At 42.2% G+C, this 27,880-nt stretch overlaps 1 protein-coding gene across 1 annotated transcript in view; it reads right to left on the minus strand.

Annotated features, from left to right (window-relative positions):
• Positions 1-63: 63 nt before the first annotated feature.
• The window catches only part of LOC111872289, a 35,555-nt gene continuing 7,738 nt past the window's right edge, over positions 64-27,880 (minus strand). The window contains exon 2 of the mRNA XM_023866008.2: positions 64-7,315. Within this exon, the coding sequence (XP_023721776.1) occupies positions 3,526-7,233 (3,708 nt within the window). The 5' untranslated portion in view covers positions 7,234-7,315 and the 3' untranslated portion in view covers positions 64-3,525. The remainder of the gene's footprint in view (positions 7,316-27,880) is intronic.

Here is a 27,880-nt window from a genome sequence, read left to right on the forward strand (position 1 = left end):
TGAATTAGTATAACACAAAAAATATAAATTTAATGAAGTTATACGCCATCTATTTTTTTGTATGGTGACTACTTGTCAGAAATGCAAGGAAATATAGTGTTACTGCATTATGTGATTAACATTGCAGATGCTGAGTTTTATATATTTTGAATGAAGATCAGGACAAGACAGATATGTAAGGTAGCAAAGGAACAGTTTTGGGATGTTTATTTGTGGGGAGCTCCTTTCCGCTCTTGATGTAATGAAACTGGTCCTTTTAAAATATACAGCAAAGGATCAGGTATTCAGTTTTTCTTTCCCAGAATGTGAAAACATAGTGGAATGTTTAGTTTCATTAGGAAGGAAGTATGTATGTTCACCAGTGCATTAAAACAATTACCTTAACTCAGGAAGCGCGACAGGCCAGTTTAAAAATTTCACAGATCTGTTACAGTTCATAACTGGGTCTCTCTTGTCACTAGGCATTTATATTTTGTTTATCTTATTTGATATTTTATCTTAATTAGAAGTTTAAGATAGTTGTAGTCATTATGGAACATGAATGAAACATGGAGGAGATACTGGAAGCTCATACCAATGTTTTTTAGAGCTTGTGAGATTTGAGGTTGTCATGGTGGTGACTGTGAAGATGGTGCCATATGGAGTAATTATTTTCTTTCCTGAAGATGGAGGCAGCAGGTTCTCCCAAAACATTGACATCTAACTGCTGAACTATATGGCATTGTATTCTTAAAGACAGTAATTTTCTTAACTATTATTTCTTGAGAGTTATATATCTGTCTTAAGATTTTAATTTCCACAGAGTTTCAGATTTATATTATGGTCTTCTGGATTATGGCATGGTGTAGTCTACCCTGAAGATGGAAACAGTATGCTCTTCTGATATATTGATACCCACCTACTAGCTTATGTGCTAACATAACCCAACAGCTAACAATATGAGCCATGTGCCTGTTTATATTCCCATGTTCTTTTATTTTAACTCCGCAGGCACATTATTAAGCTGATCACAGTGGCTGTGCAGTCTAAAGCACTAACTGTCTTTGCCTGGTTGAACCCTGGGATTGTGGATTTGAATTCCACTCGAGGAATGGGTGTCTATGTGTGTTTATTATGCGTTTGTGGTGTTCTGTGTGTAGGAAGTGGCCTTGTGATGGGCTGATGCCCTGTCCAAGGAGTCCTGCCATCTGTGTATAGGATTAAGAGACTGAAAATGCGGCCACGGTTCAAAGGGCTTTAGTGATATATATATATATATATAGAGAGAGAGAGAGAGAGAGAGATTACTATTCGCTCGCTTGTGAAACATTTTGTGATACATGTTAAGAAAGTATTTTCCTTTCCATTTTATGTGATGAAGTGCCCAGTAATCTGTTGTGTTATTGTGCTATTCAGCATACACACGAGGTTTACACCGGTTGGGAAAGCAGTGTTGTTATTATACGTGCTATTACAAATTATGTTGTGATTGTGACTAGGCGAAGTACAAGATGTTTGAAGAATCCTGTTGTCATGAAAGAAATGTTTTTATGTTCATTTATTTTTGGCTTGTATACTGTATAAACCAGTCTCCTGTGCAGTGGGTACTGAAGCTTCTTTCTCAGGGGTAAAGCAGCCTGGACATTAAGCTAACCACTCACCTCCATCTAGTGCTGAGGTCAAGAATGATGGAGCTGTACCTCTACTTCATATGTCTTCATGGCATGGTGCTTAATTAATTAAGCAAAGGGGCAACTTTGCTTTTACCTTCACATTTTAGCATACTTTCCTATTCTGAAAAATTAAAAGTAGACTTATGAGATCACCTTGCTGCCTGTGTCTGTGGGTCTCCCTAACAAGTGGCAATATGCCTGTAGGTGACTTGGGGTGAGCAGCCGTAAGGAGAGGACAATGTGACATGACGCCTGAAAGCTGAAATAGTGGAACCAGAAGGGATGGCTCGGTAAATATGTTCTCACAGTAACAAATATGTGTGCATGCACATGTGTAACATGTAGTGAAAGGAGTGTAGTGATTAGGATTAGTTCTTCCGAGAACTTTTTGTTTACTGTGTAAAACCTTTTGAAGCAGAAATTGATTTTTTTAGTATGAGTTTCCACTTTGTATAAAGTTTAATGTATTTTCCTGTGAAAATCTTACAGACCTGAAACCAACCTATGCGTTTTATATGCGGTATACTTATATTGAACTGATGATTGTCATGTTTAAGAAACATACACAAACTATTCAGGTTCATTTATTCTGATTTCAAATACTGAGGTTTCAAGATATGTTCATGAATTTTTTAATTGAAATAAGGAAGTTGTACAGACTTCAGGTCAACACTTTAGTTACTGAGAGTTTTGCCTTGGGTGGGGGGGCTTTCCCCATTGTTTAGTATAGACAAAATCAAGGAACTTAGTGCACCTTAGTGTTATACATCACTGTCAGAACTCTTTGGAACTGACTTCAAGTAAACACTAGTAAAACTGATGGTCTTGGTAACATACCTGCATTCCCTGGGTTTGAAGTTCTCATGGTGACTAAGAAAAGTACTGCCTTCTGGGATATGGTAACTTCTAGCAGAATAAATGTCGCCACATCCCAGAAAATAGCAGTAGTCATGTTTGAGTCTGTTTATAAAAAGCTGCATTATGCACTAGCTACTGAAAGTAACATTCTTTACAATGGTTACTTGCTGTCAGGGCATGGTCCAGACATCCAAGCTTTCATATATTGCCTTGAAAGAATCTCTTTATGTATCTTCTGTGTGCATGCCAGCCCTTGATGTAGAGTGAAATTTAGAATGAAAATGTAACACATACTTGTGAACAAACCATAGGTGAGAAGGTAACACAAGGGTCCTGTGAAAGAACCAAACTGATGGTATGACTGTTAGATCAGTATTCCGATAGTGCATGTAAATCAGAAGTAATACATGACTCTCAGCATTTTGCCACATTTGCTGAGGTAATTTTTGCTTCCAAGGTTTGTAGCCAGATTTATACAGGACATTTTCTAGCCTCCTATTGCATTCAAGATTCTCAGTTCTCTATGTAGAGGCTTTATATATCATGATGAAAGCGGTCTGTAGCTGCTGTATGACTATGAAGGACTACGAGCTCTTCGTATTTGTAATCCAGTTATAATATCATAACAAATACCAACATGAAATTCAGAGTACAGAATTAATGAGGTTCATGTAAATAAGTATTCTTCATGAAAATGATAACTGTTGTTTGCGGGTACTCCAGTTCGTGGATTTAGTATTACCTGCAATCAATGTTCACAAAACACTTTCAGCACACTGTGTTACTATAAACCTATGCTGTATCATTATGATCATGTTGCATGCATATTAATAGATCAGTGATGATAGTGGTGCAAGGATTGTTTAAGGCACACTCCTCATTAATTGATGATTGTATTGGGCAGAGAATCTGGATGTCTTCCATCTTATTTGATCTAAAATGTTTCATACATATTAGGAGATATTCTTACAAAAATCCCAGAACACATTACAGTTTTCTCTGTTTCTCTTCTGGCTTATGGTAGATATCCAAGTGAATTCTCTAGACTGCTTCCTATGCAGTTCCTACTGTTTCTTGTCTTTGATGTCAGGAAGTAATCTGGAGGTTCTAGAGTGTTGTAGAAAACTTCTCCAGTTTTGCTTGTAGAATCCATATCGGTCAGATTCCTGGCAACAGTGTCACTCGTTTGAGTTAACTTTACATCTGAAAACAAAGCTGCTATCTCTGCAGACTTTTTGACAGACAGTGCTTCACATGCTGCTGAGGAAGACCCAACATTGCCCTTAATTTTCTGCTGGTTCTTCCCAGTGACATAGGGTGGGACACTGGATAATGAAGATGACTGCATCGATTTACTTCGGGAATGTAGTCCGTCATCACTGCGACATGAAGCTCCCATATAGATGACCCGTCCTCTGGGATCCCTTGCAGAAACAACCAGAACTTTCCTTTGGGGTTTTTGAGAACTTGGCTCTTCATCTTCTGACTTTGAGGTAGTTGTAAAAAGGTCATAATCAAGAGCAAGGTTATCAGAGCTGTAACTTCTTCTCTGTTGAGTACATTTTGTACCTGTGTAGCTATGCTGATAAGACTGCCTTCTTGGTAACAGTTCATAAACATCCATCCTTCGACTTGTCCCATGATCAGCTCTTTTGGAATCCCAGACTGAAGAATACTGTGGATGAACTGAAGGTGGATTTGCGTTCTGTAGGAATTCTAGGTTCTTAGAAGATTTGATTGCATTTATATCTTTCTTTTTAGAACATGCCACTTTATTTTCATTTCTTCTCCAAGCTGTTGTTGGCGATGCAGCTCTCGAGAGGCTTGATTCTGAATCTACAAACCGTCCTTGTTTCAGTCGTTCAGTTACAGAGTTGTTTCTGGGAATTCTGAGAAGGTTAAGTTTGTTATTAGCGGGATGAGAGTCTAGAATTGCCTTCATACAGTGCTTGTGCTGTATGTGGTGATGGCCTCTGTTGCCATTGTGATAACTGAATGCACAGTAGCATTTATCGCTTCCAATGCAGCTGTCTGTGTCGCATCCACATGATGACATTGAGAGATCCTTTGAAAGTGGTCGTGGGTGTTTCTTAGCATCTGCTAGGGAACAGTAACATTTATCAGCCGAAATACACGTACAAGATTCACTATCATAACTACATTCACTGCACGAAAAATAACCGCTAGATGATCTGTTTTGACCTCTTCTGCTAGAGTTAATAGTTGTTGCAGCTCCTGTAGCACTGTTCATCCCGTTGTTACCACACCTCACCATACTGAAGAAGTCAGAGTCTTCGGACGTACTCGTCATGAGAGGAGGCCTGTTTATATAATATTTTGACATGGACCGCCGGCGGCTGGCGCTAGGTTTTCTCTGTAGCCGAAAGCCACCACTGAGAGGACTGACCTTTTTGAAACTTTGTTTTGGCAGTTTAAATGCCTTGGTAGAATATGATGAAGTTGATGTGGATGAACTTTCTAGAGACATAATTTTCTTACTGACCTTTGTACTTCTGATAGAATCTGATGGAAATAGGACCGATGTGAACTCAAAATTGTTGAATCGAGATTTTGTCGGCTTCAGTTTGTTTACCGATCGCCTGAAGACCCTCTTGAGGCCGCTTCCACTGGTCACGAAAGTCCTCTTCCTCTTATAACAGCTGTTCCTGCGTCCCAATTTCTTCTTCTGCCTTCTCATAATGCTCTTACTTCGTTGATATAACTCATCTTTAGTAAGAGTTACTGCTAATTTCATAAGAAACTCTTTGTAAATTGGTTTCAGGTCATTAAACGACATTCCTTCAGCATCTATGATTGCATCTAGGATATCATCCATGCTGTTGAGTCCTTCTTGGAGCTGGAATTCAGTGAAGAGTTCGTTAAAGCCTAGAGGACTGCTTCCTGAGCCCCCACCATTATTTTCATAAGGCACGCCACTGCCTTGCCTTCTGTTGTATCTAGTGAGGGGTCCTCCTGCATTCAAGAAACTTCGACTGCGTGGTATTGCTACCTTGGTCAAAATGTCGCCACCCTCTGGGTTGTCAGTTGATAACTTTATACTGCCATAATTCTGCCGATCTGAGACAGTTCTTCTGACCCCATAATTTACAGGAGCTATGTTGGCAGTTTCTGATGTAGTGTTTCTGGTGTTTTGGGTCCTTAGATCCATACTTCGGGAAGCACTATCATCCCTTTTACATGCACTTTTCACGTTTATTGAGCCAGTAGCGGTAATTTTTTCTGGAGACTTCTTCTGGATTACAAAATCTTCACCTTCACTTGCAGATGAAGCTGAAGATTTCTTGTTTCTCCTTGGAGGTCTTACAGGAACTGGAGGCGGAATTTTTGCCACGGTAGGACCTTTTTTATCCTTAAGATTTTCTTTCATCTCTTCTGGTACAACGGCTACGGGGTGTGTTTTGCTGGGGCTACTCTGGACACTGGCGTTACTAACAACTGACTGACTTTTGCTAGCATCTCCCATTACACTACTGTCACCACCCAAACTCACATAATTAACGCCATTTTGACTTGTCGGTCGATTTTCCTGTATCTTAAAGTTTTTATTTGCATTGTTGTTACTCCTATTCTGCATATTATTCATCAATGCTTGATATAAATTAGCTGCCATAACAATGGCGTCTTCAGAGCTTGCGCATACAAACCCGTGACACTCCAGCTGCTTAGAAACGCCCATTTTTCTCATAACAACTGCAAACATGGGGGAATGATGGTTGTAGGATATTCCAGCACCACCTTTTCGTGTTGTTGACACAATGGTTTTTTCTTCTGTTGGGTTTAACGGTTGAAATAATGCCCCTTTATCAATAGCTTCAGGATCTGCTATTAATGGCAGGAAAGCGTATTCCATGCCTTTGAGACCGCCATCACGGGACCCACGGACACGACACACGAATTTCACAGCTGCCCATACGGCAATTGTGGGAAACGGATTTAATTGTTCAAGTTCACCTTTGTCCTGACCTTTATGATGCACTTTTAAACCACTTGAATTAATTTCTAAAGTACCTCTCATGCTGCAAATGTCACTGCCTAAACGATCATGCTGCGTTTCCATAGCACGGCAATAAGCAAAATATAAATCTTTTAAAGGCTCTTGAAGGCCGTGCAGTGAAGTCACTTTATCTGGTAGGGGGACGGATCCAAGATAGTCCACTGCGAAACTATTGCTGGAGGGTGACTCTGGCGTCGGTGATGACACGTTGCTCGACGGTTGTCTGACTACCATTTCCTTTGTTGTACCCGCGCCTCCAGTTTTTGCAATTTCAGCGAACATTTTCTCTATTCTTGCCTGAACTGTGTTGTTGATTCTCTTCTGCCTCCCTTCTTCATCACCATCGCCGGATCCCACCGCAGGCCGTATCTTCTCTAATCCGATGCTGCTATTGGTGACGCCATAACATGACATTTGGGATCTCGTCTCGTCGAACATGGAATCTATGCGCTGTTTATATGTGGAATACACGCTGACGGACGTTGCGGTATCCCTCTCTAGTTTATCGCCGACACTGCTAGTTTCACCGTGGGTTTCTTCCTGAAGACGAAATCCATAGGAACTGGCATTGCGGCTGGTACGGACACTTAGACCGCTGTGACTGTTCTTTTTGCTAGTTTGAGGTATTATAATGTCTTCTGAAGTGAGCTTTGCGCTGTTCACTCCTTGAAGAACAGGAGTACCATCTTCCCCGTTGCATTTCACCATGGTTGTCAAGATGTGACGTCACTGATTGTTGACCTTCGATGTTCATGTATTCTTCATCTTAGTTCGGTTTTTTTGCACTTTTCTGAAAAGAGAAAGACAGTTATATATTAATTTGCTTCAGACGGTAAATATGGGTCACTTAAGGCGTCTTTCTTATTAGATTGTAAGCAGTTTCAGGTTAACGATTTATACAGCGGTAGAAGCACTGTTGGTAATACGCAGCGAATCTGTGTCTTATGTTTCAGCTTATTAAACTGCTCTTTCTCAACTGAATAGGTTATATAACATCGAATAACAATAAATTTATGAGTGATGAATTTGGAAGTAAGAATTATGTTCTGTTTTAAGGTACTGTAAGAACATTTGATTGGAGGGACCGAGAAAAGCCATGAAACTTAAAGCAGTCGCACGGAATTACTGGGTTTTTGGTCCTTTTCCATCGTCCGGAATTCTAGGTAATAGAGGACACGACGTTTCGGAAACTAGATCTGTTTCCGTTTTCAGGTGAGAAAGGAAGACACCTACTCAGTTGGGCCCTCTTGGTGTCTTCCTTTCTCACCTGAAGACGGAAACAGATCCAGTTTCCGAAACGTCGTGTCTTATATTACCTAGAATTCCGGACAATGGAAAAAGTCCAAAAACCCAGTAATTCTGTGTGTCATCCACCATCGTAAGAACCCTTTAGAATCTACTTAAAGTAATCTGTCTTCAAGCGAAGATCGGGGGCGTGAAGCCGACCACCCGCCTTCGTATAGTGCGTAGGTTAATAATTTGTGGAGCTATGCCCCCACTTCACCATATGTGATCATGGTTTGCTGATTGATTAAGCTTAAGGACGACTTAGGTTTTATTTATTATAGACCTGGGAGAGCCGGTCACGGTAGCCGAGCGGTCTAAGGCATGCACTGTCTTCGCTCGCTTGGAAACCGGAATCGTAGGTTCGAATCCCACTTAGGGCATGGATGTTTAGTTTGTGTGTGTGCGTTTTCCTGTGTTTGTGTACAGGTAGAGGCCTTGCGACGAGCTGATCACCCGCCCAAAGAGTCCTACCGAATGTGTAAGATCTAGAAAAACCGAAGTGAACGGAGAAGGTCATGGAGGTAGGTCTAGGTCCACTGTGGCTGTAGTGCCAAAGAAAAAAAAATAAGACCTGGGAGAAATATTTGGGAATGGCGAATTGGGAAGGACGCGCATCGAAGCGGCCGTATCATGTTATAAGGTACTGTCTCAGAATTCCCCTTGGGGGAACTCGGGGAAACTCAGAAAACCTGTCAGGATAAGAATTTTCCGGGCCGACTATAGGGCAGGAGTGCTAGCCAGTCAACCGCGACTTTCAATGCTCTAGACGTTCAGTTAGCGAACATGCCACATGTTAATATGACTCAGTAACCCCTGATCTTTTCTGTAAACAAAACAGTAATGTGCTTGTTAAGATCTGTACGTTTCAGAGTACTCCAGTGTGTATTTGGTTCTAAACTGTAAAATGACTCCAGAATAAGTCAGGCGTTAAATACCGACCCGTAACCTCCCGAATTGGCATTACGCATTACCGAAAACAAATATAAAGGACGAATTCTGTCTTAACTGTATTCATGCATCGCGTAAGGTACGTTTACCTCTGTAGCGTATACTCGTGTAGTACGGGTCCATCCCGACACAACTTCATATCTGAACCCATTAGTTGTATGTGGCAGCAACATGTCAGCCATATGTGTTCTCTTTGAGACGTATACTGTCGATTGCCAGAATTATGTTTTGTCTTTAATTACTAGGCACACGGTAGCACAGTTGGTTGAGGCACTATGCTACAAGCCGGAAGGTCGCGGCTTCAAGTCCCGATGAGGTCATTGGATTTTTTTTCAGTTGACCTAATCCTTTCAGCCGCACTATGGCGCTGGGGTCGACTCAGTCTCTAACAGAAATGAGTACCAGGAATTAAATAATTTTCCTGGGGGGTAAAGGGCAGCCGAAGCGTAAGGCTGACAACCTTACCGCCATCTATGAGCCGATTGTCTAGATAATGTGGGAACCTCAACATCTCACATCCCTACGGGCCTTCACGGCCTGTTACAGGTATACCTTTACTTAATTTAATTACTAGAAGCTTATAGTACGAAATGCATATGGGATATTGGTGGGAAATCCTGAAGGAAGGAGACCACTGGGAAGACCAAGGCGTAGGTGGGTTTGCAATATTAAAATGGATCTCAGAGAGAGAGGATGGGATGGTATGGACTGGATTGTTTTGGCTCAGGATAGGGACCGCTGGAGGGCTCTTGTGAACAGTAATGAACTTTCGGGTTGCATAAAATGCTGGGACGTTCTTGAGTAGCTGCACAATTGGCGGCTCTTCAAGAAGGGCTCAGCTTCATGAGTGATCGAGTGAGCTTATATTACATATATGTTTTTATAGACCTTACCTATCGGGGTAGAACACGAAAGTTCTACACTCAAAATATGAAAGCCAAGCTTTCGATGCGGTTATGAACCAGTTTCATCTCCTTATCTTCGTAAATTATTTTCAGAGCCTCAAGTTTAATTGTTATAGTCTTAACTCGGTTTTCTAAGTGGACGTCATCCAAAAGGTTTCCCATTCCTCAAATTCTGTATCCAATCCTTGGATAAACCCCCGGCCTGTAACCCTATGCAGTCAGGATAAATGGAGAAGTGTTTCGTTGTGTAATATCCCAGATTTCCAATTTCATTCTTAGATCCAACGTTTTCCGGATAACTTTTAACTCCCCCCCCCAAAAATGTATACCATTCTTTCCCATCAGAGTAACTAAACCCATTTCAGTTTTGCTGAGGGTGAGTCTGAGTTGTTTCCTGGTTTTAATTTGATATAGAGCGGATGGATTTGCATTTTTCGTTTATTTTTTGTGCGTTATTTCAAGACGCAGTCAGTAGCTAGACTGTAGTGCTAGCTCGTTGGTTCATTAGATGAATGACAAAATGATTTTGAAGCAAGCTGCAGTGGTTTACTCGAGGCGCTATCCTGGAAATTTCCTGGAGAGAATGTGGAACCAAGACGAAGTCGCAGTCGCAAAGTGAATCTGGCTCTGACGCGCGCGCGCGCGCGCACACACACACACACACACACACACACACCCTTCTTGTGACCCTAGCCCTACCTTGCTGCTGATTCACCATCGTTTAATAACCCAAGATTTCAGGTATTATGGACGTTTCAGGTTCTAGAATCTTGGTGATTCTTCTATCAGTTTTTAGGCCCCAACTGAACCCATTCCATGCAGTTGGATTATCATCAGTAAACAACCAACGATCCAATACGTAGTAACAACAATCTTCCTGATTTTTAGAATTATAAACATATTTGTTTCATTGTTGTCAGTGGTTCTTCAATTGTCAGTTTCTTGGCTTCAACTGGCGCTTGTCTCTTCTTTTAATCATCAGTTTTAAGTACCTGACTGGTGCTTTTTTTAACAGGTAATAAGGTTTCATTAAACGTGAGGAATTTATTGGCTCTCTGAGCGACTATTAGCTTCTGAAGAAGGGCTCTTCTGCATGGAGTTAATTACGTTGTTCGCGTGTTGGCAGGGACCTACAAGCCAGATTCTTTCTACGCTCAGGACTTCTTATATATCGCGCGGGTTACCACTTAAAGTAATCATGTTAGTGTCATTATGATGAACCGTGTGTAAGGTAATGATTTATTAGAGGGATGACGAAGAAGTCTCCATTTGTGCCACATAACGGAAAATTACTTTCATGAAATTGAGGGTTACTAAACGTGTAACCTTCTTGTTCTGTTGAGTAACGGGTTTGGAAGTCACGATTTGCGAAACTATAAGCCCTTGTGTATTTCCAAACGGAACCACCACGACAGTTCAGATTGTGAACTGTGACATCGTGTAGTGTTGTAGGCGGTCACCAACATTTCGAAGGAAGCTGCTACTTCTATCTTCAGGGTCGAAGTGATGCCTATCCATTGAGATTGCCAAACACTTGTAAGAACTGACGATGATATAGCATTTTAAAACCTGTAATTCGATTGGGGAAACAAGGAATACGTGAAGAATTTCTGCGACGAAATATTTTGGGAAAATATAACTTGCAGTAAGGAGAAAGGTGAAGGGCCAATATTAATATGAAATTTAGTTATCTAGTTTTTTAAATTATGAACTTGACTGATCTAGTTCAGATTGTTTTCTAGTGGTGAGACCTTTTATCTGTCAGTGGTCGTCGAACTTTGGCTGCCTTTATATAAAAATATGCCGATATGATGAATAAATAGACGTGGACAACCTATAAGAGATACTCATCCAGCCTGGTATTTGGCTTTCCCCTATCTCTCTATGGCTGTGCAGCCCTTGTGGACCTTTGCCACTTTTTCAGCTTCTTAATCCTATACACAGTCGGTAAGACTCCTTAGATGGGGGATGAGCCCGTCACAAGGCCGCTACCTACATACAGAACAACACAAACAGAATAAACGCATACACAGACATGCATGCCTTGAGTGGGATTGGAACCCACGATCCCAGTATTCGAGCGGGCGAAGATGGTTCATACCTTAAACCCCGCGGCCACTGTGATCGGCTTGGCCTTCTCCGGGCCGTAAAAAGAATCGTGTAACGGAGAGGCAGTCATGGGGAGGGAATTGAAATATATACAAATACTTTGGTGTGGAAGTCTAAAGAGGAGAGGCCACTTAGGGCAGCCAAGTATAAATAAGAGGATACTTTTGGCTAAATAGTTAATATGTTCATTATTTAGGGACATTTTCAACCGATTATTATTATTATTATTATTGTTGGAGGGGGTGGGTTTCCCCATGCACCGCGACCAGTTGTTGATCTATTGTACGTCCCCGTTTGATATTCTACCAATTTCCACACCCTACCGGTACTGGTGCATCTATCAGCCCCGTTGAGCCAATGAGGTCGGCCCTCGGTACCTTGATACATCCCCCATCTACCAGAGGCATCGGAAACTACTTGGGCGGGAAATTTTTGCCTAATTTAGCTCAGAGGTCTCCTAGAGACATGAGGTTCTTTTACGTGCCGTAAATCTACGACACGGGACACACGGCTTGAAGTCCCTCCCAGAGGACTTGTTCCCTGAACATTACCCCTAGACTACGGAAGCCGCTTAACCGATTATTATGTGGAAGCGAATGAAATTATGATTGAGATTGAAGAATTGGAAGGGATTTGGAAGAAACCTGTCTTGTCCCTTTTGTTTCTTTTTTTTGTGGGTTATTTTCTAACGCTGTCAGTACATAGACTAGTCTGTGTAGCTTCAGGTGGTAGGACTTTTTTGAATACGGTTACGGGAAAGTTAGCTGTGTCGGCAACGTTCCGTAGGTACGGCGCCACGGACTGTCCTCACGAGATTTGTATGTCTTTCCTCATTCCCTCCAGGCGAGTGTCTGGATCCTACCGTGAAACAGGCCAAGACCACTTCTTCACGCATCCTGTCAAATTACTCATCTTACCGTTCGACGCTGTACAAGTCTTAGCTACTGACAGCGCCGGTAAACAAACATATGAACAAATGTAAACACGGTGATGAGATTTCGGAGTTGCGTAAGGCAGGGGTTTATTGAGCAACTAAGTAGCTCACTTCTCTGTCTATGGCTCTGCAGCCATTTCTTGGACTTTGGCTGCTTTTTCAGTTCCTTAATCTATACACAGTCGGTAGGACCCCTTGGACTGGGGATCAGCCGCTTGTAAGGCCGCTACCTGCACACAGAACAACATAAACAGAATAAACGCACACAGATATCCATGTCTCAAGAGGGATTCGAACCCACGATCCCAGTGTTCAAGCGAGCGAAGACAATTCATGCCTTAGACCCTGTGGGCACTGTGATCGGCAATGTGTAACTAGGTCTATAAAGTATTCTACGAGCCAAGATAGCTCAGTCGATACAGTGACTCGTATACTAGCTGCACGACCGAGGAATCGAGGTTCGATTCCCGGTAGGTGTAACGGTTTTCTCCATAACGTCCAGATCGGTTTTGGGGCCCACCCGGCCTCCTATACAATGGGTAAATGGGGATAAAACCGGCAGGGCCGAGGTCAAGAATGGTGGAGCAACCTCCATTCCCCCCTGCGCCTTCATGGGGTAGTGCTTAATTAGGCCCAGGAAGACCATGCAGAATGGAATTAGTCGTAGTAGGAAAGTCAGTATGTGAGTACGGCCTCCTAATTTATATTCCAGTGGTCTGTCGGTATTCATGTAGTTCGGACAAAGCAAGAGCAGAGAGTTTGGGAAACGTTACTTTTATGAAGCTGGAGACCTAACGGAACTGTAGGACAGTTCGGGCCCATAAAACTGTATCAGCTACCCTGTCCGTTGTCATTTTATAATCCCGAAGTCGATGGTATTTTAATTGGGAACCGTTGTTTATACTCTACGGCATTTAATGCTAATAAAGCTACATTCTTGTAACGGTTACTTAACTAAACGAATCTGCGTACAAAATTTTATTTACTAGAAGTTTTATTTATTGAAATTATACATTAACAAAATATGATAATTAAATCTGTAAACGTTATAATATTTGTTGTTAAGTACGTAAACTGACGCCGATCACAGTGGCCCGCGCGGTCTAAGGCATGAAATGTCTTTGCCCGCTCGAAAGCTGAGACCTTGGTTTGGAATTCCACTCAAGGCATGGATGCCTGTTTGTGTTGTTCTGTGTGTAGGTAGCGGCATTGCTTCGGGCTGATCCCCCGTCCAAGGAGTCCTACCGACTGTATATAGATTAAGAAACTGAAAAAGCGGACAGGGTTCAACGTATTTTCTTGTTATCTCTCGCCGAATTAGCCTGGTCTCAAGTGATTAAACAGATGTGTAAGTCCACTGATGGCCGCGCCATAGCTCACGCGGTTAGTCGCTGGCTTCCCACCACAGCGGCCCGGGTTCGATCCCCCGTCTGGTCAAGTGGGATTTGTGATGAACAAAGTGGCGCTGGGACAGGTTTTCTCCGAGTACTTCGGTTTCCCTGCCAAACTTCATTCCACCAATTGCTCCACAATCACCCTCACCTATCATCTGGGGCTGGTACAATAGGCCAGAAGTGGTCGCAGTACAAGGGACTTAGTCCCACCCCATTGGCAATAAAAAAAAGTCCACTGATTGAGATTAACCCCTTCTACGGGGTCCAGCTGAGTAGATATCTTCTCCCCCTTCACCTGAGGACGGAAACAGATCCAGTTTCCGAAACGTCGTGTTTTTTGTCCAAAAATCCAGTAATTCTAGAGACCTTCTGTATATGAAGCATAATCATTTAACAAAAATTGCAGGATTTTTCGTTGTGTTTTTAGAATGACTTATCTGAATCCTTGTTAACATTACCATGTCCTTTTGTCCACGTGTAAGAACAGAATAACAGAGACTTGAATTCATACATCTCAGTTAAAATTGGTTCTTGAGATTCCTGCTTAGATGCATTTAATTTTATTTTGATTCAAACTGGACAAGAAAGCACACCAGTCTCTGCGGAGCATCATATCATTTTTAACTCCATTTCGGTAAATATTCGTTGCGTGAATAAGTGTCTTACTCTTTGGTTATACCAACTCTGTATGTCACCCATAACTTTGACGTGTTATTTTCGAGGCAGATACCTCTAATAATCAAATATTATAAGAAATGCTCCTGCTTATCATAACTGTATACGTCTGCTTCTTTGTTTAGTACAGGCAAGCAACGAAAATATTTATTCTTGTAGAGGAGAACGGATAATGAATAAGAAAATGACTGAAATTTTGAATTCGATGGAACGGTTACATCACAGTGACTTGCTACTTACAGCTGTAGCGTAATTTTGTACACGTCAGATGTAACAGTTATGGAAATATGATACATTTTCTTGAATTAGTGTCTTTTTGTGCGTTATCTGTAGTCGTTATACGGCAGTGACTCAGTATTTTTGAATTAGATAGTGGGTTCCCTCCACGCTAGGTACTAAACACCCACCGTCACTTTTCTGGCTGTGTTTTTAGTAATTATTGTTGATAGTAGGTACTCAGAAAGTAACAGTCGTGCGATGGCTTCTAGTTGCGCAACATTCAAACTGATCTCTTTAAAATAACAGTCAATTTCTTAAAATGTTATCAGGGAAAACAAATGATTTCACATACGACCGTTATTCTAAGTTCCTCTTTCATTACTGAGGAAAGAAATCTGAAAATGGTCTAATATTTTGGTCATGTGGACCAGACAAATTATGAGCCGAGGCTTTCGTAGCAAGTTTATCTCCAAAATCCTTTTGACAAGCTGCTGTGGCTGGCTGTACCTTTAACCAATTAGAGGCTTCAGAATTATAATAGACCGGTTTTTCGTGGAACTCTGCCGTAACAGCCTGATATTACGAGGGACATTCGGAAAGCAACCTCAGGTGAGCTGTTAACAAAACAACAAATGAGAACTATAACTTTTTATTATATACAAAAAAAAAATACATACATAAGTTACATCTCAACATAGGCAGGTCCGGAATTGAGGCACTTGTGTCGGGGAGTAAGTCTGTGTATGCCTCTGTCAAATAAATCTGCCACCTATGGGCTCGGCCACGTTTTGACACCTATCAACTCCTCATTATTGTTGAAGCGAGTTCTTCAGGAAGGCAAACAGGTAGTCGCTTGGAGCGAGATCAGGGTTGTAAGGATCGGAAAGGTTCCTCTCTCGCTGATTTTTCTATCCTGAAGATGAAGGCGATACGTTCCTCCGAACGTCGGTTTACATAAGATCTACACGGCGCCACTCGGTATTCTTAATGAGACTCCTCATTATGTAATGTTCTCCAGCTTCCTGTGCTACACTAAAATCTATTCTGCCAACTGCTGGACTGCGCGGGCACAGTTATTTTCAAATGCCTTCCCCTGTACCGGAAGCGAGACTTGCAAACTGGCACTTGGCGGCGCAGGAGCTTAGTTTTCTTGTCAGCAGTCTGATTTGTAACGGTATTTTGCCGGAAACAGTAGGGAGTCATTGTTTGCGTAATGTGGTACATTTGTATATCATTATACTGTCAGATATCCATTTGTTCAAACCCAACCACCAGTGTGTTTAACCCTTTGAATCCTGAAGTTAGTCTAATAAAAAAGTTCTGTCTTTGGGGGTATAAGACTGTGTAAAGGTAAAGGTATCCCTGTAACAGGCCGTGGAGGCCCATAGGATTGTGAGATGTTGAGGTTCCCACATTTGCTAGACAATCGGCTCATAGATGGCGGTAAGGTTATCAGCCTTAACACCGGCTGCCCTTACCCCCAGGAAGATTCCTGGTAATAATTTCTCTTAGAGGCTGAGTCGACCTCAGGACCACAGTGCGGCTGGAAGGATTAGGTCAAATTAAAAATCCAATGACCTCATCGGGAATCGAAGCTGCGATCTTCTGGCTTGTAGCATATTGCCTCAAGAAACTACGTTACCGCGTGCGTGTGGTCATTTGAAAATGAAGTGAGGTTTCAGAGGAATATGTTGCCTCAATATTTAGGGACGAAGACTAGGCGAAGCAAGAAACCAGCACGAAGCAGGTTGAAACTAGAGTCCTATGTGGCTTTATTGAAAGGCATACTCTTCGATATTTCGACCTCCGGCTCCGGTTTATTTTCCACGGCGTTATATCCATGAAGATCAACGCTGTGAGAACCCAAATCCTACAATCTAAATAATATTGTCACGTGTCGGCGGGTACGCGTGACGAAATAACGTGTTCTAGATCGAATGATTGGATTTATTGGCACTTCGGTTACAATCTCTTAATTACAGTTAATGCAGCACTGTCGCTTGTTTACACAATTTACAGTTCACCGTTGCACACGCACTAACGTTTTCGGTTCCCACTAGTCGTCTCCTGGCAACGCAACTCAACACAGAAACTAGCACTTCAAATTACTATGAAAGTCTTCTTGCCATTTCTTGTTCAGTCACTCTGGAGCCTCGGATCTCAACTGCACTCCGTCTACTACTACAGCTACTTTACTGCCCCACTCTTCTTGTAACCACTTTGCACGGACCATGCACAGAAAACACATGTCTCGTGACCACTACCCAGCCAGTCCGTTGGATGCTGCCTAGCAATGGTCTCGGCACGGACTTACCGAAAACATATCACGTGACCGCTACCTACTGTTGTATGACGTCACCACGGACACAAAGAAATCACTGCTCCAGTAATGTTGGCCGCGTGTATGTCGCGGGCGTTGCCTAACAATGGATTTATATGACACAATATTTTAAAATTCAGTTCTGCCTTCGAGAAAACACATTGCATCTCCGTTACAAAGACCTACTTGTTAATGCCGTTTAATAATTCTAAGAATTATACGAAACCTATAGTTACAGCCTATGCACAAAATGTTAAAGTAGGTGGTAGGCCTATACATAGTGCTTTAAACGGTTAATATATTTCCATCCCAAGCATACGAATATTTGTATTTGTAATGAGTTAGGTTCATTGCTAGCCAGTTTCTCTGCAGTGTAATAAACATTGATCTTTCAAGCTAAGAAATCTTTAAATTATTTTAAGGTCGCGATCACAAGAAGAAAGAAATGAAATTGGAAGAGATAGACATATAGACTACTTGTAGACGGGTCTTGAACATGGTTGTGTTTCTTACGCGAATTAAACATCACATGTTCTTCATCGCACATAAATTTTAATTCACTAGCCTTCCGTGATAACTGGTTCCATTGCTCAGCAAGTTGGCTGCATTCCATATATGATACTTGTACGTCCACTTCGGATGTACTCACCGGTCACTGCTGTTATTAACTGTTTGTCATTGGTTTCAGACAGAAATACAGTAGTGGCTTATGTTACTGCACGCATATACACACCGAACGTGGCAGTGCGTGGTTGGTGCTCTTTTGTTTCGTGTTTGATTCTTGTCCCGAGGGCTGTCTATCCTGACCGCATTTTCATAGTTTTACTGCTGGTTCGTATAATTATGCATCCTCTCTCTTCATTGAATTGATATTTCTTTAATGTAACTGGCTGTGCCACCTGCTCACGCTGGTTCCTCGCTCCCGGATTTTTCTACTCTGAAGATGGAGGCGATACGTTCCTCCGAAACACACAAGATCTACACGGCCCACATCCCAGAAGACAGCATTCTTCGATTTAACTTTAATTTCTGAAATCTGAATTTTATTCATAGGGCCCTCGTAATACGTCTCACCACTACAAGAATGAAACTTGGTTAACTCAGATATTGGTAGTACTGACAGTTTCACTTGATGCGTCAACTCAGATATTGGTAGTACTGACAGTTTCACTTGATGCGTCTGTCTGAGGAGCTGGATATAGAGGTGAGCTACGTTTGTAGACAATCGGCTCACAGATGGCTGTGAGATTGTCAGCCTTACGCGCTCCGGCCGGCTGCCCTTTACCCCACAGGAAGATTCCTGGTATTCATTTATGTTTGAAGCTCTCTCGACCCCAGGGCCATAGTGCGGCTGGAAGGATTAGGTAAATTGAAAAATTCAATGAATTCATCGGGAATCGAAAGCGCCATCTTTCGGCTTGTAGCGTAGTGCCTCAACCAACTACGGTACCGCGTGCCTGTGCGTACAGTGCTGTGGCTTGTAGCGTAGTGCCTCTACCAACTACGCTACCGCGTGCCTGTGCGTACAGTGCTGTGGCTTGTAGCGTAGTGCCTCAACCAACTACGGTACCGCGTGCCTGTGCGTACAGTGCTGTAGCACATCAGTTTTCTGTCCAATCATCAATGGACTCTTTGCTAGTTATTAATATCTGAAATCGTCGTTTGGCCGAATTTCGTCTTAATTCTTAGTCATACGAGCAAGATTTCTTAATTCTTGCGGTGGAGTGAGATCGAGTGCCTAGGCTGCAAGTGGGACCATAGTACTATCCCCGGACAGTAAATGGGGGAATGGCGCATTGATCCAATAACTGGAAAGGGGAAATCTAGGAACTCGAACATAAACATGCCCGAGTGCCACTTTATCCACCACAAATCCCACATGACTGCCCTGGGACTGAAGATTACTGGTTACATATTTTCCCTTAGAATAATGTTTACAACTTAAATAAAATGAAACATTATACTGTACGTAGAAGTGATGTTGACAGCATGTGCCCCTCGGGGCGTATGATAAATAGAGGAGGCTTGCCAAGAATGTTGAAACTTAAATACTACATCATTAGTTTTACTAATAGAGCAATAGAGTAACCTAAGCGAAATATACTGTTAGTAACTTCAAATTTGAAATTTAGTAAAGTATGATATGCAGAACGAGGATGAGGTGGGCAGGGCATATAGCACGAATGGGGGAGAAGAGGAATACATATAGGATATTGATGGAAAAGCCAGAAGGAAAGAGACCAATGGGAAGACCAAGGCGTAGGTGGGTGGACAATATTAAAATAGATCTTAGAGAGATAGAATGGGATAGTATGGATTGGAATGATCTGGCTCAGAATAGGGACCAGTGGATGGCTCTTGTGAATGCGATAATGAACCTTTGGGTTCCGTAAAATGTTGGGAAGTTCTTGAGTAGCTGCGTTACCGGCTGCTTCTCAAGAAGGGATCTATGAAGTTAGTTAGTTAGTTAGTTAGTTAGTTAGTTATGTAACATATTCGTAACTCAGAAAACATTCACATGTTTGATAATGTAACATATGCATGTACGTTTACCTTCTACAGGGGTAGATTTGATTATTCTTTGAACTTCTCTCATGGCTGAAGAAATGAATACCTGTAATTCGTTCTGATCATTTAATAAGTAACTAGAAAAAGTGCACATCGTTCAGCCTGGATATGATTGCTTTCTTCATCGAAATCGTAATATACGTGTAGTAGCTAAATGATTAAAGATGTACTGAAACTCAGATTAAGAAATTCAAACATATACATGTAATTAACAAGATGGAGTAGGAATGTGGATTCACATTAAATTCAATTGCGCAGTACTTCACATCACTGAAACACACGTGACTGCTAACGTGTTGACAACAGTAAAGTGTAAATTTCATAACATCTCTGAGGGTCTTCCATTAGGTAGGCCGTAGGAGACATGAAACAGCTTAACACGTGAGACCCACAGCAATGGTCGACTCTACTTGCTGCCTGCTTTATGGCTGGTTTCTTGCTTGGCTTACTCTTCATCTCTGAAGATGGAGATGACGTATTCCTCCGAAACATCGGTTTACTTTCAAGGGAATACACGACGTTATATCTCAAAATATACAAGTCTTCAGAAAGGTTACAGGTGTACAGACGTACTTTCTAGGCCTCTTCGGTTACTGGCCTTCGATGGGCCATAAATTGGAATAAGTCTTACTAGATATGTTTCTCTTCTAATTATTCTTCTTCTATTCCTGTTGCTCCCGCTTGGAGCATAGGGCATCCGTGAAACGCTTCGTTTCACTTCAGTTTCTTAATCTAAGACGGTAGGACTCCTTGGACGGGGGATCAACCTGTCGCAAGGCCGCTACCTAACACAGACATCCATGCCTTGAGTGGGATTCAAACCCACGATTCCAGTGTTCGAGCGGGAGAAGACAGTTCATGCCTTAGACCGCTCGGCCACTGTGATCGGTTCTTTTATAATACTACAATGAAAATAAAATGATTCTTTCTCCTTTATTGCTTTAGATGTTTGTTAGTTCGAACAGATTTAGAGACGTAATTAGATACTCAATTGCCCAATTTAGTTTGCAGAGACGTGCAATTTTGACACTCACTCAGTTTCTGTGGATATTCAGCAGTAAGAAGCCACGTAACAACTTGCTCTAGGATATGTTACATTCGGTCCATGAGTGTAAATACGAGTATATAGCCTAATAAAATGCTTGTGATAATGCAGATGTTTCACAGTTACAAGCGAAGGGAGGCCAGTGTAATAGTCGTCATGGCTCCATCCTTTGGATTTTATGATTTTATGCCCTTCTCTCGGATACCGCTTCATTAAACAGCTTTAGTGCTGCGTACAGCTTCGTCTCCTGGTCGTTCTGCCTCCAAAGAAAGCATGCGCAGTGGCTAGGAGACAGGATGGACCCCAAAGCCCGTCTTTACGCCGTGGAGAAGCGAAAAATCTCTTGCCCCATGCTACGAATCGAACCACGGCTCGTCGACCGACCAGTCCATAGTAGCCCGTCGCTAAATCGACTGAGCGATTCCGGCTTTTTGTAAGTTATCGTATTAAATATACGTCAGCCTTGTTTCGGCGTTCAACGGAAATATATTTCATGTTTTCCCATGCAATCTTACACTGCGTTAATAAGACCTAAACCTTTGTGACGATGGTACATTAATACAAATATTATGCTTCTGGTCATTATCCATCGTTCTGTTTGTATCTAAAACACTACCATGTTTTTACTTAAAATCACAACGTTTCGGACCCTGGATTCTGTCTCCATCTTCAGGTGAAACCTACGCAATTGGGCCCAGTCGATAGAGCGAGTAGTTTTCTGGTGCAAGGTCTCACGCGTGTACAGTTTTTAATATTTTAATGTTTACACTACTTTTTTAAACGAAATATGTTTAGACATAACATGTTTGCGTGATATTAAAATGGTTATTGAAGGAGGTAAATCTGTTTTAACTTGATTGAACTGTCTTAGCATAGAACCCAAGAGTGGGATTTTGTGAACTTGGCGATGGATCTTTAGTTACCATATAGGGTAGAATTTTTTTACCAGGTGAATAACTATCGTTTCAAGGAATACTGTGCACATGGAATTAGTTACTTAATATTCTATTAAGCAGAGGGTAATATTTGTTTTTTAATTGAATAACCGACCGAGCGCCGAAGTGAACGGAAAAGTTCATGGAGGTAGGCCTAGGCCCACTGGGGCTGTAGTGCCAAGGAAAAAAAAACCGACCAAGCCACCGCCGATTGTCGACGAAGTTAGTGCCAACTTTAGCAGATACAAAGCGTTGCGTGGTCAGCGCAACGGATCCCCACGGCCGTTAATCTCGGTTTTCTAGACCGGAGCCTCTATTTCCTTGAAATAGCTCCTCAATTATCCTCATGAGGCTGAGTGGACCCCATTCCAGATCCACTACTTATCAGAAAATATAGTAGCGCCGGGAATCGAACCCGGAACCTTTGGAACTGTAGCTAGGAACTCTGACCACTAGACCACAGAGGCGGTCGGTATCGTCGGTATAGTTCGCTTGCGGACTACAGCCCACGGAGTTTTTAATTGAATAACCAGAGGAACTTCTTGAACGTCTTCTCTTCTTAATTGTAAAATTAATCTAATTTAATCTTTGTTGTTGAGTAAGAATTGAATAGGAGTTGCGTAGTTCCATGTTCGTCTCTTGTTCTATGGAAGATAACCGATAAACTGCAAGGAAATAACCTACACTTGTTAACATTCTTTCACGTTTTGGGGCAAGTTAATGTGTTAAAAGTAAATGAGATACAAATTATTTTCGAAAACAAGACCAGTAAATAAATAACTCGAAGAGAGACTCCAGAATGACTCAGTCACAGTAGGAAGTGAATTTCATTCAGGGCAGGTACATAAGGTTTAATGGTTTTGCCAAGCACAGTATCGGCATGGAACATGAAACATTTTTACATTTACATACTTACTGCTGCTATCATCAACACGAATTCCGTATCACGCCAATTTACCGCCTCTCGGCGATGTCGGTTCAACAGAATAAAGCTATATGAAGTATTCCATATTAATTTAATTAAAGGAGCTTTCCTGTTACTTCCGCGTACGTGATTCAGAGGCGGATGAGACTTAATCGCACTTGAATACTCCACTTTATTATTGAAATCCAGATTTTGAAAGTGATTCACTCTCCCAGACATGTAAAACTAAAAGTAAAGGTATCCCTGTAACAGGCCGTAGAGGCCCTTAGGGTTGTACGATGTTGAGGTTCCCACATTTTTTAGACAATCGGCTCACAGATGACGGTGAGGTTGTCAGCCTTACGCGCCGGCCTCCCTTCACCCCCAAGTATATTCCTGGTACTCATTTCTGTTAGAGGCTGAATCGACTCAAGGGCCATAATGCAGCTAGAAGGATTAGGTAAATTGAAAGAAAAAACTGACCTCATCGGGATTCGATCCCGCGACCTTCCGGATTTTAGCATAGCGCCTCAACCAACTACGCTACCCCGTGCCCCACCCAGACATGATCATTCTATAATAAAGAGTCATAGATGATTGTTGGCTTATTGGAAGGTTATTTCATGGCGGAATGCACACTCGCAACTGCAAATATCGTAAGGGCCGTGACATGAAGGAGGCTGAGGAGGACGAGAAATGTATACATTCGTTGTTCTTGCTGCTACATGTTTAGGCCGTGCATGGACCATCATCAGGCAACACTTATTAGTACACTTTGTCTTTAGTACCCCTCAGGCATGTTGTCATTGTTGTTGTTGATTTGCTTGGTAGGATATTTTCAGCCTTGCTCCTTTAGCGGCCGTTCCACTGCAATGTGCAGTACATACATATTAGTATGATTCCGTCCCTAAACCATCCCTCTATATCTAGATCTTGAGTTTTTCTATACTTCTTTTTTTTAATTCGCTTAGTGGGGGAGGGTGGAGTCCAGCTGGGTTCACTCGGCACGGCGGCCACTGATTGGCCTGTTGTAGCCTGCCCCGGGTGATTCTGATGATGGAGAATTTGGTCGAATGAAGATTGGCAGGGGAAACCGAAGTACTCAGAGAAAACCCGCCCCAGCGCCACTTTGTCCACCACAATTCCCACGTGACCAGACCCGTGATGGAACCCGGGCCGCCGCGGTGGAAAGCCAGCGACTAACCGCTTGAGCTATGGCGCGGCCTTTTCTATACTTGTGTGACCCATATACGGCCGAAACTTAAGAACAACGAATGTATATAGTTAATGATATTTTAAAATATTTAACAAACACTTTTTAGTGAATTAAATATATATTAGTTTCTTTTAAGAAAGAATTGGCTTTGCTGCATTACAGACTGAATACTTTACAAATTAAAATGATGCCCCAATGCAACAGGATGCTGAAATGTAACCTTTTCTATTGTTGAGTGCGCTAATTTCGGGTGTTGCCTAGAAGCGGGTCTGCATGTCACAATATCGATGGCAGGAAGCTATTGATACAGAGATGAGGGAAGGAAGGAAAGACAAAAGAGAAGAAAAAGAAATTCATAAAGAAAGAACGGAGAAGGTTGAAAACAGTGGCCGTGCGGTCTGAGACAATGGAACCGATCCTCACTCCAAGGAGTTGTACCAATTGTCTTTAAGGTTTGTGATTAAGTAAAAAAGTAAAGTAAAGCTATCCCTGTAACAGGCCGTGGAGGCCCGTAGGGTTGTGAGACATTGAGGTTCCCACATTTTCTCTAGACAGTCGGCTCAAAGATGGCGGCAAGTATGTCAGCCTTACGCGCCGGCCGCCCTTTACCCCTAGGAAGATTCCTGGTACTCATTTCTGTTAGAGAATGAGTCGATCCCAGGGCCACAGTGCGGCTAGAAGGATTAGGGCAATTGAAAAAATCTAGTGATCTCATCAGGACTTGAACCCGCGACCTTCTGGCTTGTAGCATAGTGCCTCTACCAACTACGCTACCGCGTGCCCCAAGGTTGAGATTTCTGAAGTTGATTCTGAATTGGAGCAGACCAGAAGGCGAGAGAAAAATAAAAACGGGATAAGTGAGGGAGGGAGGAAATCACTTAAGGCATAAATAAGTACGGACAGATTACGAAGGGGACAAGTTAGAGACTAACGTGCAGCAAGAAAAAAAGAATAAAGCAAAATTGGTCTTATTACCCTTTTCCTACGCAGTGGTGGATGCTGTAATGTAATAATAGATTAATGAAGTTCAGTGGACACGTGTGGAGCACGGACCCAATTAGCGGGCACAGTAAGCTGTAAGCATGATACCTGTCATGATGTGAACTGGTTTTACAGCACGTCCACTCTTGTCAATAAGACTGCCTCCTTCCCCAAGGACTTACTGACTTACCACTTTCCGCAAGTCGCTCGAACAACTTTATCATTGTGTATAAATTTATGATTCTTATGAAGAAGTTCCGTCCAGGTCCGAGGCTTTGTGTTGATTTTCGTAACACGATTATTTTTTTACGGTGAGGAGTTGTTAGCCCAACGCCCAACCCCCCAAGCTTGTCGGTTGTCCGCGACTGCTTTTCAATATATTCATAGCTTCCCTCCATACCTGGAGGGCGTGATAAGGGATCCACTGACATGGTGTAGATGGGTGGACAATATTAAAATGGATCTTCGAACAGAAATAAGTACCAGGAATATTCTTGGAATATTCTTGGAGGTAAAGGGCGGCCGGCGCATAAGACTGACAACCTTACAGCTATCTATGAGCTGATTGTCTAGAAAATGTGCGAACCTCAGCATCTCACAACCCTATGGGCCTCCACGGCCTGTTACAGGGATAGAAACAGAAAAACAAACAAACAAACAATCTTAGAGAGATAGGATGGGATGGTATGGATTTGTTTGAATTGATGTGGCTCAGGATAGGGACCATTGGAGCGCTCTTGTGAACACGGTAATGAACCTTCGGGTTCTATAAAATGCTGATAAATTCTTGAGTAACTGCAGAATTGGCCGCTCCTAAAGAAGGGCTCAGCTCCGTGAGTAAGTATGAAGAGATTCTGTAAGTCTGTTCTTCACAAGGGGAAGGACAATGTATCTACAAAGGTCCACTCATGTTCTCCAAGGTGTTCCTTGCATTATGTGCATGGCATAACGAGAGAAATTATGTACTCCAACAGAGTAAACATCTTCCAGACGAGACAGACATATTTGCTGTTTTGCACATCTAATGGACGATGGTAAAGGTAAAAAATACCCCTGTTCTGAATGAAGAATCACACCAAGAAAAGATGTGGGTGATTGGAGGTATACCTCCATGCGTTTCTAACCTATCCCCATTGGATAAGGAGCTCGTTGAGTCTGAAATTCAAGTCGGTCTAGGCGCTGTGGAAGCGAAAGAAAATCCCTTGCCATGTTACTGTTCATTCATTCATGAATGGTCTACAGCCCTTCGTTGAGGCGTGGCGATTTCTACAGTTTCGTGATCTTTTTTACACTGACGGTAGGACTCCTTGGACGGGGGATCAGCCCGTCACAAGGCCGATACCTGCACACAGGACAACACACACACAGACATCCATGCCTTCAGTGGTATTCGAACCCACTATCCCAGCTTTCCAGCAGGCGATGACTATTCATGCCTTAGACCGCGCGGCCACCGTGACCGGCACAGAAGTTGCTATAGACAGTCATAAATTGCTAGCGTAATGCCCGTTAAAGTTTTAACGGAAAATCTGAAATGGTTAAGATTTCAGGATACTTGAAGTTCTCGCCACTTTGACTACAGAGCTGTGGCGCCATGCACACACTGCCTATATGTTTGCTTAGTCAGCATATTCTTCGAAGGCCCAACTCTTCGACCCTGAAAATGGAGGCAATACTCGTATGTTCCTGTATAGCGCTGGAGTCTCTTGTTCCCACGCGGGAGACCGTACTCCTCATGTCTTGTTCGCTTCTGGTAAATTCCGATGAAGACAATATGATGGGCCTATGCTTCATTGTCTTCTTAGCAGTATGCTCATAGCCCCACCATCTACACTTTTTGTTAAGCAGTGTTTCCTTATTTTTCCTTGTTTTTGATTAAATGTTCATTATATCGAAACAAGTTTTTAATAATTGCCATCAATTTAAACAAGAAATCCATTTTACGAATATTATTTAAAGATTACATATATTGTGAGCTGTTTTTGAGAGAATCGATGAAGTTGGATTTGAGCTTCATATAAAATAGAGGTTATATTGATTCTAAACAAACCAAGATCCAGTATGTTAGGGACAGTCTCGTAAGGATTCTCAGTCTGAGCTACTGACACCGTCATAAAAAACATTAACAAATGCAAACATCCGTTATGAACTCAACAGGAAGTAGTACCATTTATAATGTAAATGAAATGTCCAGCAACAGGCTGGACAACTAAGGATTTTGTGTTCAATTTATGGCTGGGGTTAGAGATTATTCTCTTCACAGGATCCAGCCCGTCTCTGTGGTCCACTAACTAACTAACTAACTAACTAACTTTATGGAGCTGAGCCCTTCTGCAGAAGCCGCCAATTCTGCAGCTACTTAAGAACTTCCCAGCATTTTATGGAACCCGGAGGTTCATTACCGTGTTCACAAGAGCCCTCCACTTGTCTCTATCCTGGGCCAGATTGATACAGTCCATACCACCCCATCCTATCTCTCTAAGATCCATTTTAATATTATCAACCTACCTACGTCTTGGTCTTACTAATGGTCTTTTCTCCTTCAGGCTTTCTCACCAATATCCTATATGCATTCCTCCTCTCCCCCATTCGTACTACATGCCCTGCCAATCTCATCCTCCTTGACTTGATCATTTTAATTATACTTGGAGAAAAGTACAAGTTATGAAGCTCCTCATTATGCAGTTTTTTTCTAATCTCCCGTCACTTCATCTCTCTTCGGCCCAAATTTTGTCCTCAGCATCCTCTTCTCTGTGGTTCACTCAGCCTCCTATCTAGTGAGTACTGGCATCTCTTTCCACGCGGGAATATGACCTAGGAGCGAAGCTGATCATTCATTTTCATCGCCTCCTAAGGTTTATTGTGCGTGGAGTTATACCTCCACTTCGCAGCACGTCTTCGTGGCATGGTTCGTA

This window comes from Cryptotermes secundus, unplaced genomic scaffold (assembly GCF_002891405.2).
Source record: "Cryptotermes secundus unplaced genomic scaffold, Csec_1.0 scaffold44, whole genome shotgun sequence".
Classification (NCBI taxonomy): domain Eukaryota; kingdom Metazoa; phylum Arthropoda; class Insecta; order Blattodea; family Kalotermitidae; genus Cryptotermes; species Cryptotermes secundus.